At 41.0% G+C, this 11,533-nt stretch overlaps 1 protein-coding gene across 1 annotated transcript in view; it reads right to left on the bottom strand.

Annotated features, from left to right (window-relative positions):
- Positions 1-453: 453 nt before the first annotated feature.
- Positions 454-11,533, bottom strand: part of SBNO1 (strawberry notch homolog 1) — a 37,170-nt gene continuing 26,090 nt past the window's right edge. Inside the window, exons 23-32 of the mRNA XM_080985045.1 lie at positions 10,404-10,475; positions 9,968-10,067; positions 9,450-9,524; positions 7,875-8,021; positions 7,199-7,293; positions 6,993-7,085; positions 5,466-5,603; positions 4,589-4,665; positions 3,997-4,190; positions 454-1,949 (exon numbers count right to left, since the gene is read on the bottom strand). Coding sequence (XP_080841171.1) covers positions 1,807-1,949; positions 3,997-4,190; positions 4,589-4,665; positions 5,466-5,603; positions 6,993-7,085; positions 7,199-7,293; positions 7,875-8,021; positions 9,450-9,524; positions 9,968-10,067; positions 10,404-10,475 — 1,134 coding nt within the window. The 3' untranslated portion in view covers positions 454-1,806. The remainder of the gene's footprint in view (positions 1,950-3,996; positions 4,191-4,588; positions 4,666-5,465; positions 5,604-6,992; positions 7,086-7,198; positions 7,294-7,874; positions 8,022-9,449; positions 9,525-9,967; positions 10,068-10,403; positions 10,476-11,533) is intronic.

The raw sequence follows: 11,533 nt of genomic DNA, 5'->3' as shown, positions 1-11,533 counted from the left end.
ATTAAAACAAAAACAAAAATAAAAAAAATGGTAAAGGACCCCTGGATGGTTAAGTCCAGTCAAAGGCGACCATGGGGTGTGGTGCTCATCTTGCTTCAGGCCGAGGGAGCTGGCGTTTGTCTGCAGACAGGTTTCTGGGTCATGCGGCTGAACTGCTTCTAGCAGAAAGGAACACTGTGACGGAAGCCAGAGTGCACGGAAACCTTCCCACTGCCACAGTACCTGTTTATCTACTCGCACTGGTATGCTTTTGAACTGCTAGATTGGCAGGAACTGGGGCAGGTCACACAATTTGAACCGCCGATGGAGACAGTCGATTGGCAAACCCAAGAGGCTCAGTGGTTTAGACCACAGCGCCACCTGCTTCCTTCTGGTGTGAACTTAACCCATGACTCAATCACTAAAATGTTCTGAGAATTGTGACAGACTGATGAAAAACACAGGACTCATTGCTTGTTAGAACAATAGCTTTTTTATTTATTTGACACCTACAAGATTTTGGTATCTTGCAGTTCTGTGGACAGGTTTATACAATCTCAAATTTTCAATAGTGCAACCTGTGCAAGCAAGAAGAAAAATGACAAACATTGTTCTTCACTTTCTTTATAAACATCTACTATTATAGGCAAAACAAAACTTACCCATATTTTTTAGATAAGTGACTATTCACATTTTGTACATTTACAATTTTAAACAGCTCCAGGATAAACTCTACAATGTCTTACAACATAAACAAAAGTATTCAAGTTACGGGGCAACGGGGGGGAAAATAAACCCAGCATACACATCGGAACCCTCACGTGCTGCTGCCCCCCTCCCCCCCCATGTCTAATTTACAGCTCAAGTATTGAGTAACAAAAAACAAAAACTTTTTTTAAAAGGGCTGTAATGTGAAATGGAAGTAAATTTGCACTTGTGTTTCCTATAAACCTCACTGGATAAAGGAAACATTTGAGAAGGAAAGAAAAAAGAAAATAAATCGGGCTTTTTTAAAGCCATTCTTGCAGCACACAATTAGGAACACCATTAACACATTTTAAAAAAGGAACTTTAAAAATTTAAGATGTTTTCATCACACACGCACACAAACATGTTGCAGATTCAAATATATAACCTCTAGAAGAAAGCCAGAAAATGCAATTGCTGGGCCTTTTTCTTAAAATGCAATCCTCAATGCTGTACTGAGATTGTCTCTCTCTTCCTTTTCCATGTTGACTTTTTGTGTAGGAGATCCTGCTCATGCCTAATCCAAAGACATGCACAGCCCAAACAAAAATCGGGAACAAACTTGAATGTGTGGTTTGCAAACTTTTAAATTTTCATGCTGCTTTTTAAATAAATGTACTTTTTTATTGAAACCTGTGTTGCCACAATTATATATATCATCTCTACAATATGAACTCAAAATACATGCATCCGAGGACCTCTCCCGCAGCAATGGCACCGATGTACTGCATTAAACCCTGAGCACTGTATGACAAGGTGAATGGATAGGTTGGTTGGGAATTTTCAAGCCTCTTCAAAAACAAAAAGTCATGGTTTGTAGCTTAAGTAGGACAAACATTTTTTGTAAAAAGAAGCAGCTCTGTAAAGAGCATTGGGGGGTGGGGTAAAAAAAGGACACATGGACCACTGTGAAACAATGTTTGGCTTTCAGTTTGACCACCCTTCAGGTGTCTCTCCACTTCTGCACAGTTCTAAGAGAGCATGATGGAACTGAAAGTTATTTCTTTGGAATCTGTCCCTGATATTTTTTTTAAATGCAATGATACGCTTGTACAGCCAAATACCAAAGACTCTCTTTTCTTATGCATTGTTGAAGTTGGTAATGCTCTGTGGGTGATGCTGTTGCCATATTTGTTGCTGTTGCACTGCAAGCTGTTGTGACTGGTCTGATGTCGAAAGGAGGTTTACAAGGGGAGACACACAATTTGCGGGAATGATCAAGCCTGCAACAGAAAAGATTGGGTCTTATTTCACAGACATTCATGCTGCTTGGAAGCAACGTACAGTATCCTTCTTGACTCCAAGGCAGTGAGTGGTCCTCAATTAACTGACCACCTAAAATCTTTTACTCTGAGGACAATCACCAGCTTTGTGGATTTATGGTGGCTACTGATGTCCAATCCCATATACTGTGCACACACAGGGATACCAGCTGCTGCCATAGATATTAAGGAAACAGGTAAGTTCTCCGTGCATCTGGGATATTGTCCTTCTTTAAGCAGAATTTGGCCACAAGAAATGCCGTCTGACCACTCCTCCTCCCTTTTTACCTCATTTAGGGGATAGAGGCCTGATTAGAAAAGGTTACTTTAAGCATGATCAAGGGCTTGTGGTGAGCCCAGTACACCCATCCCTCCACCTTTTCAACTATGAATGAATGAATTAATCTTTATTTACGTCAGCCATTGGCCATAGCAATAAAACAACAATACAATATACAATTTTGTATATTGTATATTGTATTGTATATTGTATACAATATACAATTTTGTATATTGTATACAATACAATATACAATACAATATAAAGAATAGAAATGAAAAGTCAATTATATAAAATACATTTTAGGGTTTTGAATCAATAGTCAAATAGTGGATCTTTTCCTAACTGCCCCAGCTAAAAACCTTGCAACCTTTGCTGTCAAACACCTGCTCATCTTGATCTGCCAAGAGAAAGGTCACTGTGGCAGTGGTTAGGCGACCCTGAATGGACAATAAAAGAGGGGTGATAACCTCATTCCTCAAGTCTTTATAAAGAGTGCAAGCCAGAAGGGGATGCACCACCAATTCGGTACTGCCATCTCCACAGGGACATAAGTGTTTTTCGTGTGGAAGCGAGAGTAAAAGTGTGTCTACATTTTAGAATTGCTAGGTTATGCAGATAGGGTGCCAAAGAGTCAAAATGGGACGGTGGAAAATACAGTGGTGCCCCGCAAGACGAATGCCTCGCAAGACGAAAAACTCACTAGACGAAAGAGTTTTCCGTTTTTTGAGTCGTTCCGCAAGACGAATTTCCCTATGGGCTTGCTTCGCAAGACGAAACGTCTTGCTAGTTCTTGCGAGTTTGTTTCCTTTTTCTTAAAGCCGCTCAATATCATTTAGGCACTGACAAATTAGACTGTTTGCTTTACTAAAACCCAAAGTGAGTAGCTGTTGTGGTGATAAACCACAAGAGTGAAGTTTTTGATAGACATTTTTTGTCCAGGCGCTCTTGTGACAATCTTGCAGCACTAGGGATATTAGACGAGGGGGATTTAAGCTTAGGCGAAGCCAATAGTTAAGTGTCCTACGCCAGATCTGTAATTCTACTGAGGGAAGATTAGCCTCTAGGCGCAACGATGCGTTTGGGACTCAGTGGTACACAGATAATTTGCCTTACGAACTTTGATTGGACAGCTTCCGTAGATTCAAGGTGAGTGCCTGTCCAAATCTGAGCCCCATATAACAACTGTGCTAGTGGTTTAGCTCTGGAACACTTCCAGGACTGATGGTATAGGTTTACCACCTTTTGTGTAGAAAATGCGTGTCAGAATTTTGCATTTCTGGTGTGCTCCCCATGACCCCGTAGACTGGGAAATAAGGCCAAGATATTTGAAAACTTTGACCTGTTCAATTAGCTGGTTGTCCATGCGCCATCTATGGGCCCTATAGTTTCTTGAGAAAACCATGACTTTGGTTTTCTTGTAATTCACGGCCAGCTGTTCTCTCTGACAATATCCTGAAAATGCTCTCATCAGTCTTTTTAGGCCTACTTTTGCTTGGACTATGAAATGCAGGCCCTTTGCTCCTCAGTGTAAGACACTAAAGAAACATGCTGCAGATTCTATAATGTATCCTTGGGGGGGGAAATAAAATAAAATGCAAAATGAGACTTCTGTTCCAAGAAACCAACAATACACAAAACTAGTTGTACACTTTTTAAGGTTAGAGAGACTTCAGGAGTTAAGACTGCCACATGGACCAAAAGGTAATGACAAATTATCAGACTTGCCTACAATCCTCTGTCCATCCTCCGTCCGTAGCCGAACGATCTGCATTTTAACATTTGTACCGCTTACTGAGGCTAGAACTCCTTCTACCTTTGTCCAGACACTTAGGACTGAACCACACAGGACATAGTACGTCCGACAGCGCAGGCCAACTTCACAAACCAGGCCCAGGCCTGCTTTTTTGCAGTTGCCTCTCCTGAAAGAGGAAGGAAAGGAGGAAAACTTAAAGGTAGATCCTTTTCTTTAACACATACACAATTTTTAATGAAAAGCAACACACAAGGATACTGATGTCCCACAATATTTTCTGAGTAACACTTTGATTTTACATAACAAATTGTTGCCACACAACAATGAGCTGCTCAAGCATGCAAGTCAGACAAGAATAGAGGATAAACTTAGTTCTGAACAAAGAAGGTTCCTCAAGCCTAGTTAGAACTAGCACAAATCTCAGGCTCGCTATTTCTTGTGGAAAAGCTGCCAATGCAACGCTGTGGTGAAGCTTTCACTATGCTCCCATGTGAAGCTTCTTTTCTCAGAAAAGCCCAGCACACCACACTAGGCATTTTGTACCGCAGCATTTCAAGAACTCACCAGTAAGCATGGGTGCAAGTGTCTGCTGATGACGTGTACTGCTCTAGCCAGTGGGCCACAGCATCGTCAGAAGGAACCTGAAAATGAAATAAATTAGATATTACATATTTATTGCAGCCAGATTTGGCTTCTTGATTTCCAAGATTAAGAGTAACTTTACAGGTCCCATTCAGATGCACGGCCAAACCATGCTCTCATGGTACATGGATGAGAAGAATCCCAGGGCACCTCAGGCTCACATGCTCTTCCTGCCCACGCAGCCCCCAGTCCTTAATGATAGAATACCATAGCTCAACAGTTGTCTGAAGGTGCGATCTATGGTTTGCAGAAAAGCACAAATCAGAGTTTGCTTGTTTGGAAGAACTGGCCAACTCTGATTTGGAACAAGAATCATTTTTATTTTTATTTTGCCAGGGGGAGAGAGGGAGGGTGCCACATGTGAACAGAAGGCCCTGCAGAAGAGGACTATTTAACACCAAAATTATGGTTTGGCATTATGCCTAATTTAGTTGTAATACCAACTATTCAGCACCAAGTATTTCCACAAGGTCATCTCATTTGACTATGGCTGCAATCCTAGGCATGCTTTACTTGTGTAGGAAGTAAATAAGATGGGTAGTTAGCCAGTGTGCGAGAGGGCAGCCCAGGTGAGAAGAGGCAAGCAGCAGGGGTGGGGTATGTGCACAAATTATGGGTCATGTGAATAAACTACTCTTTACATCTAGGATCTGTGTATTTTAAATGTAATGAATGCATATTAAGGGTATTCATGCATACTTTGTTTCTCCCTTCCGCAAGATTATAGGTTTAATACATATGTGGTATTTTAATGTTTTCCACGTGTTATAGTTAATTTTGTTTTTAAAAAGCAAGTAACCTTTTTATATTTTTTCTTTATTTCTGCATACGTCTCCAATTTCAATTGTTTTCCGGTATTTGGTCTATATACTAGAAAAAGCTTCTTTTTGGGATTCACTTCTTTCACCAGGATGGCAGTTTTCTTATTGTTTCGTATCTGGAAGAAAAAAAAAAAGGGGGGGGGGAAATACTGTGAAAATGCAGTATGCATTACTTACGATACTGTCAGGATTTAACATTTATTTAAAGACAGACCAGGTTTAGAATGTGTTGGATGAAGCAAAACTTACCAGAAGAATAAGAAATCAAGATAACAACCTTTTTATTAAAAAAATGGAAATGGTTTATTGAATATTTATACATTGTAAACAGATAAAAACATTGGCAGGAGTATTGTAATAACCTGGTTTCATAAGAGTATATATTTAAAGACGATGAATAAATGAGCAAATTAAGTTAATTTGGATAAGCAGAAAATATTAAAAATAAATTTAAGGAACCGCAGAAAGGGGCAAGGAAGTCAAGTTTTGAAATGTTAAAACGATTGTAAAATTAGTGAAATGTATAAAATTAGTGAAATGTATAAACTTGAAAAGTATGAATAAAAAAAATTTAAAAGGAAAAAAGAAAGAAAAGAAAACAGTCCTGGTGATGGTGAAACACATCCCTAAACGCAAAACAGAATTTGTTTTATACAGAAGCAGAGTTGGCGGCTTGTTTACACACACGTTGTGGTAGCAGTCAATAAATCACACTACACTCCCCAGAAGAAAAAAAGAAACTGTTGGATGAAGTTAAGGAGGCAACAAAAATTTCAAGGAGGCAGCTTTATGGCACATGCAAGAGTAGTTCTGTCCTTCTGACCCAAACCTCAGCTCTGCTCCCAGATCTGGTCTGAGGGGGCTGCTATTCCGGGAAAATCCATCTTTTGCCACCATACTCTCAATCTCAGGCTCCCACCTGAAATACTGACTACACAGTGCTTCAAATGCTTAAAGATACACTGCATAAATGTCAAGTATTATTTCTTTATTACCTTAAGAAATTATTAGGTTTGTAAGAAGGTAAAAGGTAAAGGACCCCTGGATGGTTAAGTCCAGTCAAAGGTGAATATGGGGTTGCGGCACTCATCTCGCTTTCAGGCCGAGGGAGCCGGCGTTTGTCCATAGACAGCTTTCCGGGTCATGTGGCCAGCAGGACTAAACTGCTTCTGGCACAATGGAACACCGTGACAGAAGCCAGAGCGCACAGAAACAGTGTTTACCTTCCCGTCACAGTGGTACCCATTTATCTACTTGCACTAGTGTGCTTTTGAACTGCTAGGCTGGCAGAAGCTGGGACAGAGTAACGGGAGCTCACCCAGTTGCAGGGATTTGGACTGCTGACCTTCTGATCCGCAAGCCCAAGAGGCTCAGTGGTTTAGAACACAGTATCCACCCACTCCTTTTTTTACCTTTCTTTTTTTGCTTTTATTACACACAAGATATACTAATGTCCAATGAAATTAACATGCTTTTGGGTGGAAGTTTGCAGAGAACAATCTCACCTGAAGTGATAAATAAAATCCATCTTCTGGTCCAGTTTGTTCAGCCCAAATCTTAGTTGCTTCTTCCCAAGACATCCCTCTCTCCACACTTATCTAGAAAATACATTAAAAGTCAAAGGGTACTTAGCAAGAAGTTTTACCATTTAAGAGTCAACAAAAAATGTCAGTGGCTCATGCAAAGGTGAACAATTAACCAAGAAACTTACAGTATACAATTCAACATGTCCTGAGGTAGAATATCCTGGTGTGAGGAATTTTTTAGCATCTGCCTTCCTCACTTTCTCATCTCCTGAACCCAGATCTTCAAGAAAGAGAGTCACAAGGTGCGTATGAGTACAGGACATAAGAGAAGAACAAAAGTCTGCAATGATTCCTGTGTGGAGGAATCACCAGTCTCTGAACAGCCTCCTCTACTGAGGCAGCATATCACTCTCTGAGGCATTTCTGAAGAAAAGAAGGCAGCACGGCACATAAAAGCAGCATTACTCAAGCCTGCCTGCCTTGCCATCACAAGAAATACATGAGCAGGGCTACAGAGGCATGAGATGGAGGCCAGGCATCTGGGGCACTGCAACCCTCAGTAAGCATTACAGAACAGCACAAGAAACAGTGACTATGCATGCGATGCCGGAATGGCAGAAAGAGAGAGCTCAAACAGGGGACTAATCAAGGAAGCAGGTCTGAAGAACTTCAGTTGTTTGGCTCTTGCTGCTACTAAAACCATGGAGCACTTCCTATCCGTTCAAGGCACCATCTCATTCTTGGAGAGGCTGAAAGAGGTGGTGGCTGGTTTCCATCTGCCTCTATTACTGGCAGTGGAAGAACGTGGGCTCTGAAAAAAGCCTGGCATAGCAGGTTGTGCGAACAAACTCATGCTCTTACCTAAAATGCCCATGTCATATCTTCCGTTCTTTTTAGCATTCTGTATTACTGCATTTAACGTGTCTGAGAAATACTGGAATAAAGCATTCTGCTGGTGCACTTCCATACCCAGAATCCGGTTTAGAAATTTTCCTATATTGTTGTAATCTAGAACAAGAGGAGATGAAGCACTTTAAGACAGATATTTGGGGGGGGGGGGGAGTGGAGGGGAGAAACACAGCATTTTATTTCATCTTTGTTTTATCGGTGGAAAAGCACAATCCTGGCAGTGTAAACAGAAGGCAGGAACCTATGGCCTTATGGATGTTTTTGGGACTCCCAGCTCCCATCAGTCATAGCCAGAATGGTCAACAGTCAAAGACGATGGGAGCCATAGTTTGGCAACATCTGGAGGGCCACAAGAACAAGGAGGAGTCTGCCAATTCTTTGCAGGGTCATGCCACAATTCCACAGAAGCACAAAACACCTGCAGTGTGCTGTATTGGGTACCAAATTCAGCTCCTGTTTTCAACATTTCCCGTAGCTGCGGGGAGCACGGCAGCATTTTCCATAGCTCTTTGGCTCAACTTTATCTACAAGCACCTCTGCTAGTAAAACCAGAATTGTGCACAACAGGAGAAATGATGGAATACAAATCTCCTCGATTGGTATAATTAAAACTAGTTGATGAAGTTAGCTGTCTTGGAAAATAATTTATTTTTTGAAGCACGCAGTACACACAGCCCCACCCTTGCTATAAATGCAAGTCATCCACCCACAATGAATGCAACCAAGATCCTACATAAATGGATTGGTTAACTGTAAGACAAATCATGAAACAATCTCCCTTAAAGTTCAGAGACATACAGAATACATTTATGGGTATTCTCCAATTCTCTGAAGAGGCAGATCTGTCTGGCACCTATTCCACTGTCTCATGGCTCATCACAAGGTTACAACTGCATTATGTAGATGCAGATGGAGGTCATAGCTGACGTATCCCTATAACCCCCTTGTGTAGGCACCAACTGCCCACCTTTCTAGCTCAGTAAGTTATTTGCACTCTGTAGTATTTCTTCCTTAGTTATACTAGGCATTCTAGATTATTTTATGAGCAAGGATATAGGCAACTGTATGAGGTACACACTCTTCCTGAACTCTGTCTGAGCAGTTTCTTCCCACCCTACCAACCTCAAATCTAACCATAAAAGCTGCATTAAGTTCTTCTCCTCCCCCTCCCAAGCCCCCTTCTGTATTAGGTCAGTGAGGCAGAGGGAAAGAGACAGGCTGGCTTCCGTCTTTAGAGCCATAAAGGACTTCAAAAGCACACTACCAATTTCAGATCACTGTGTTATCTGAAACCGTAGCTTTGCTTTGTATAGTCACACTTGAAGACTTCGGCCTGTATCCAGCCAAGTTCTGCTTAGAGTAGACCCACTGAAATGAATGGACCAAAGTTAGCCATGTATTAATTTCAATGGGTCTACTCATAGAAAACAACCCTTTCAAATTTTGCTGTTGACTTACAAGGCCATTACAGATTTTTTTTTATTTTTTTTTAAGTCAGTTACATAGACATTAAAAAGGAGCAAGTACCTTTGTCAAGCGTGAGAATTCCAGACCGGTCTTCTACATTTATTAGGCCCACACCTATTAAACCCTGACGGACATCTAGGAAGAACAAAGTGAAGCTGTCATGGGTTCCATTCTTGCTGTTTACTAGTTTACTAAGGTAATTTAAGTACCATCAGTATTTGTGAAATGTAACCAAACATTTGATGGTTTCCCTCCCCTAAAAACTAACACAACTGATTCAATGTGCAAGAGAGGTCATATGGCAGTACAAACAGGTGTTGTTATCCACTACCCAAAGGCCCAACGATTCCGTAGCTGGAATGCCATAATTAACCCAAACCATTTGTACTCTCATATCCAAGTTCTGAAAACAGATCATGCAATTTCAAAAGGAACTGTTGAATTTAGTTGTTAGGAAAAGGGACATATAGTCTCACCAAACAATTAGAGTACATAATTTTAATTCACTCTATGAAACTGTTTCCCTTCACTGATAAATGTGATTATCACCTCAGTATTTTTTCAAAAAATTCACAAACCTTTAAAGAATTCTCCTGGATAGTCAGCAGGTGGAGACACCAACGGCGAGTCTAAGTTCACAATGGACTTCATCACTATTTCCAACGCATTTCGGCCATACTGTTAATGAGAGTGGGGGAAAACTATTGTAGCCACCATAAAATACAAACATCCTTCTTTTAAAAGTATTATGTTTTCCCCTAGAAAGTTAGGACACTTGCCTTTCACATCCAAAATCTGGCCAATTTATACAGGCAGTTTTTATTGTTTAATGTTTTACTATGTTTTTATATGTGCTGTAAGCTGCCCAGGATGCCTGGGGAACTTCCAGAGCTTATAACCCCAAAAGGAAAAAGGATAACGATGCAAAGAACCGCCCCCCCCCAATAACAACCTATTTTTTTTAAAGTGTCAAGGCAAGATAGGCGTGCTTTATTCAAAAGGTGTCTTGCTTACCTTGTTGTCGAAGTTGAACCTGCTGAGGTCTCTCGTTTCTGTTGCTCTTCTGTCGCCATGAGTGAGAGCTCCCTATCAAGAGACAATAATTTTGAGACCAAGTTGTTTTTATAATATATCATCTCCTAAATGCTTAACACATCTTTATTCACCAGTATTTCAGTTATCCGCTGAAGAATGCCTATCATCTGAAGCCAACAGCCTGGATCCAGAGATAAGCATAATGAAGGGGCTGGTGGAAATGGACTTTCCCACTCCCTCCTCCCTCTTGCAGTCTCCAACCCTTCCTCTCTGAGAGTCGGGACCTGTTGACTGGAGAAGACCTGCAGTGCAGGAGACAAAGGGAACTCTCAAAATTAGATAGAGGTGCCTTCTTCCAGCAGAACTCTCACTCATGGAAGCTGAGTCTTGAGGAGCAGGTGGAAAATTCTGTTTCCACCAGCCCCCTTTGATATGCTTATTTCTGGATCCAACCCAATTGGCTTGTGCCTCAGCACATAACAAACATAGTGCAATTTTGTTTGATGAGAGGTACATTTTGCCCACTTGATTAAGAATTTAATCATCCAGGAGCATGGAAGATATTACAAAAAGTTGGCATAAGAAGCCAAAAGTATGTCAGAGAATAAGGCTCATCAGGTAGTGACTTGTACGACCACAGCCAATAAAGATGGGTTGTTGTTTTCTCGTTAAATATTTTTATTGAAAGTTTTCAACATAAGATACAATAAAAGCCAAACTAATCAAAAAAAGAGATACAGAAAAGCCAAATTAAGAGAAAATAAAAATAAAACGGCAAGGGGGAGGGGGAGATATAAAAGCCCTCTATCACAACTGTATCATGTCCTTTAACCATATACAAAAAGGTAGACCTTCCCAGCTCCCACCTGGGAACTTCTGTTTCTTCCCCAAGACTCCCACCCTGGGGGATCTTTTCTACTCTGTCTCCCACACAGAGCCCTTCATCATCTACCTCTCACTGATGGGAGGTACATTTTGAACACCTGATCATGTCCACAAGACAGATCCTGTTCATTCTGCAGAGTAAAGTACAATCTATACTGGGGATAGGAAACCTGTTGCCCTGTAGAAGATGCTAGACTCCATCTCCCACCAGCTTCTCCCAGCAA

The sequence above is a fragment of the Podarcis pityusensis genome (assembly GCF_964106645.2).
Source record: "Podarcis pityusensis genome assembly, chromosome: 16".
Lineage (NCBI taxonomy): Eukaryota > Metazoa > Chordata > Lepidosauria > Squamata > Lacertidae > Podarcis > Podarcis pityusensis.
This window is presented reverse-complemented; position numbering and strand designations above follow the sequence as displayed.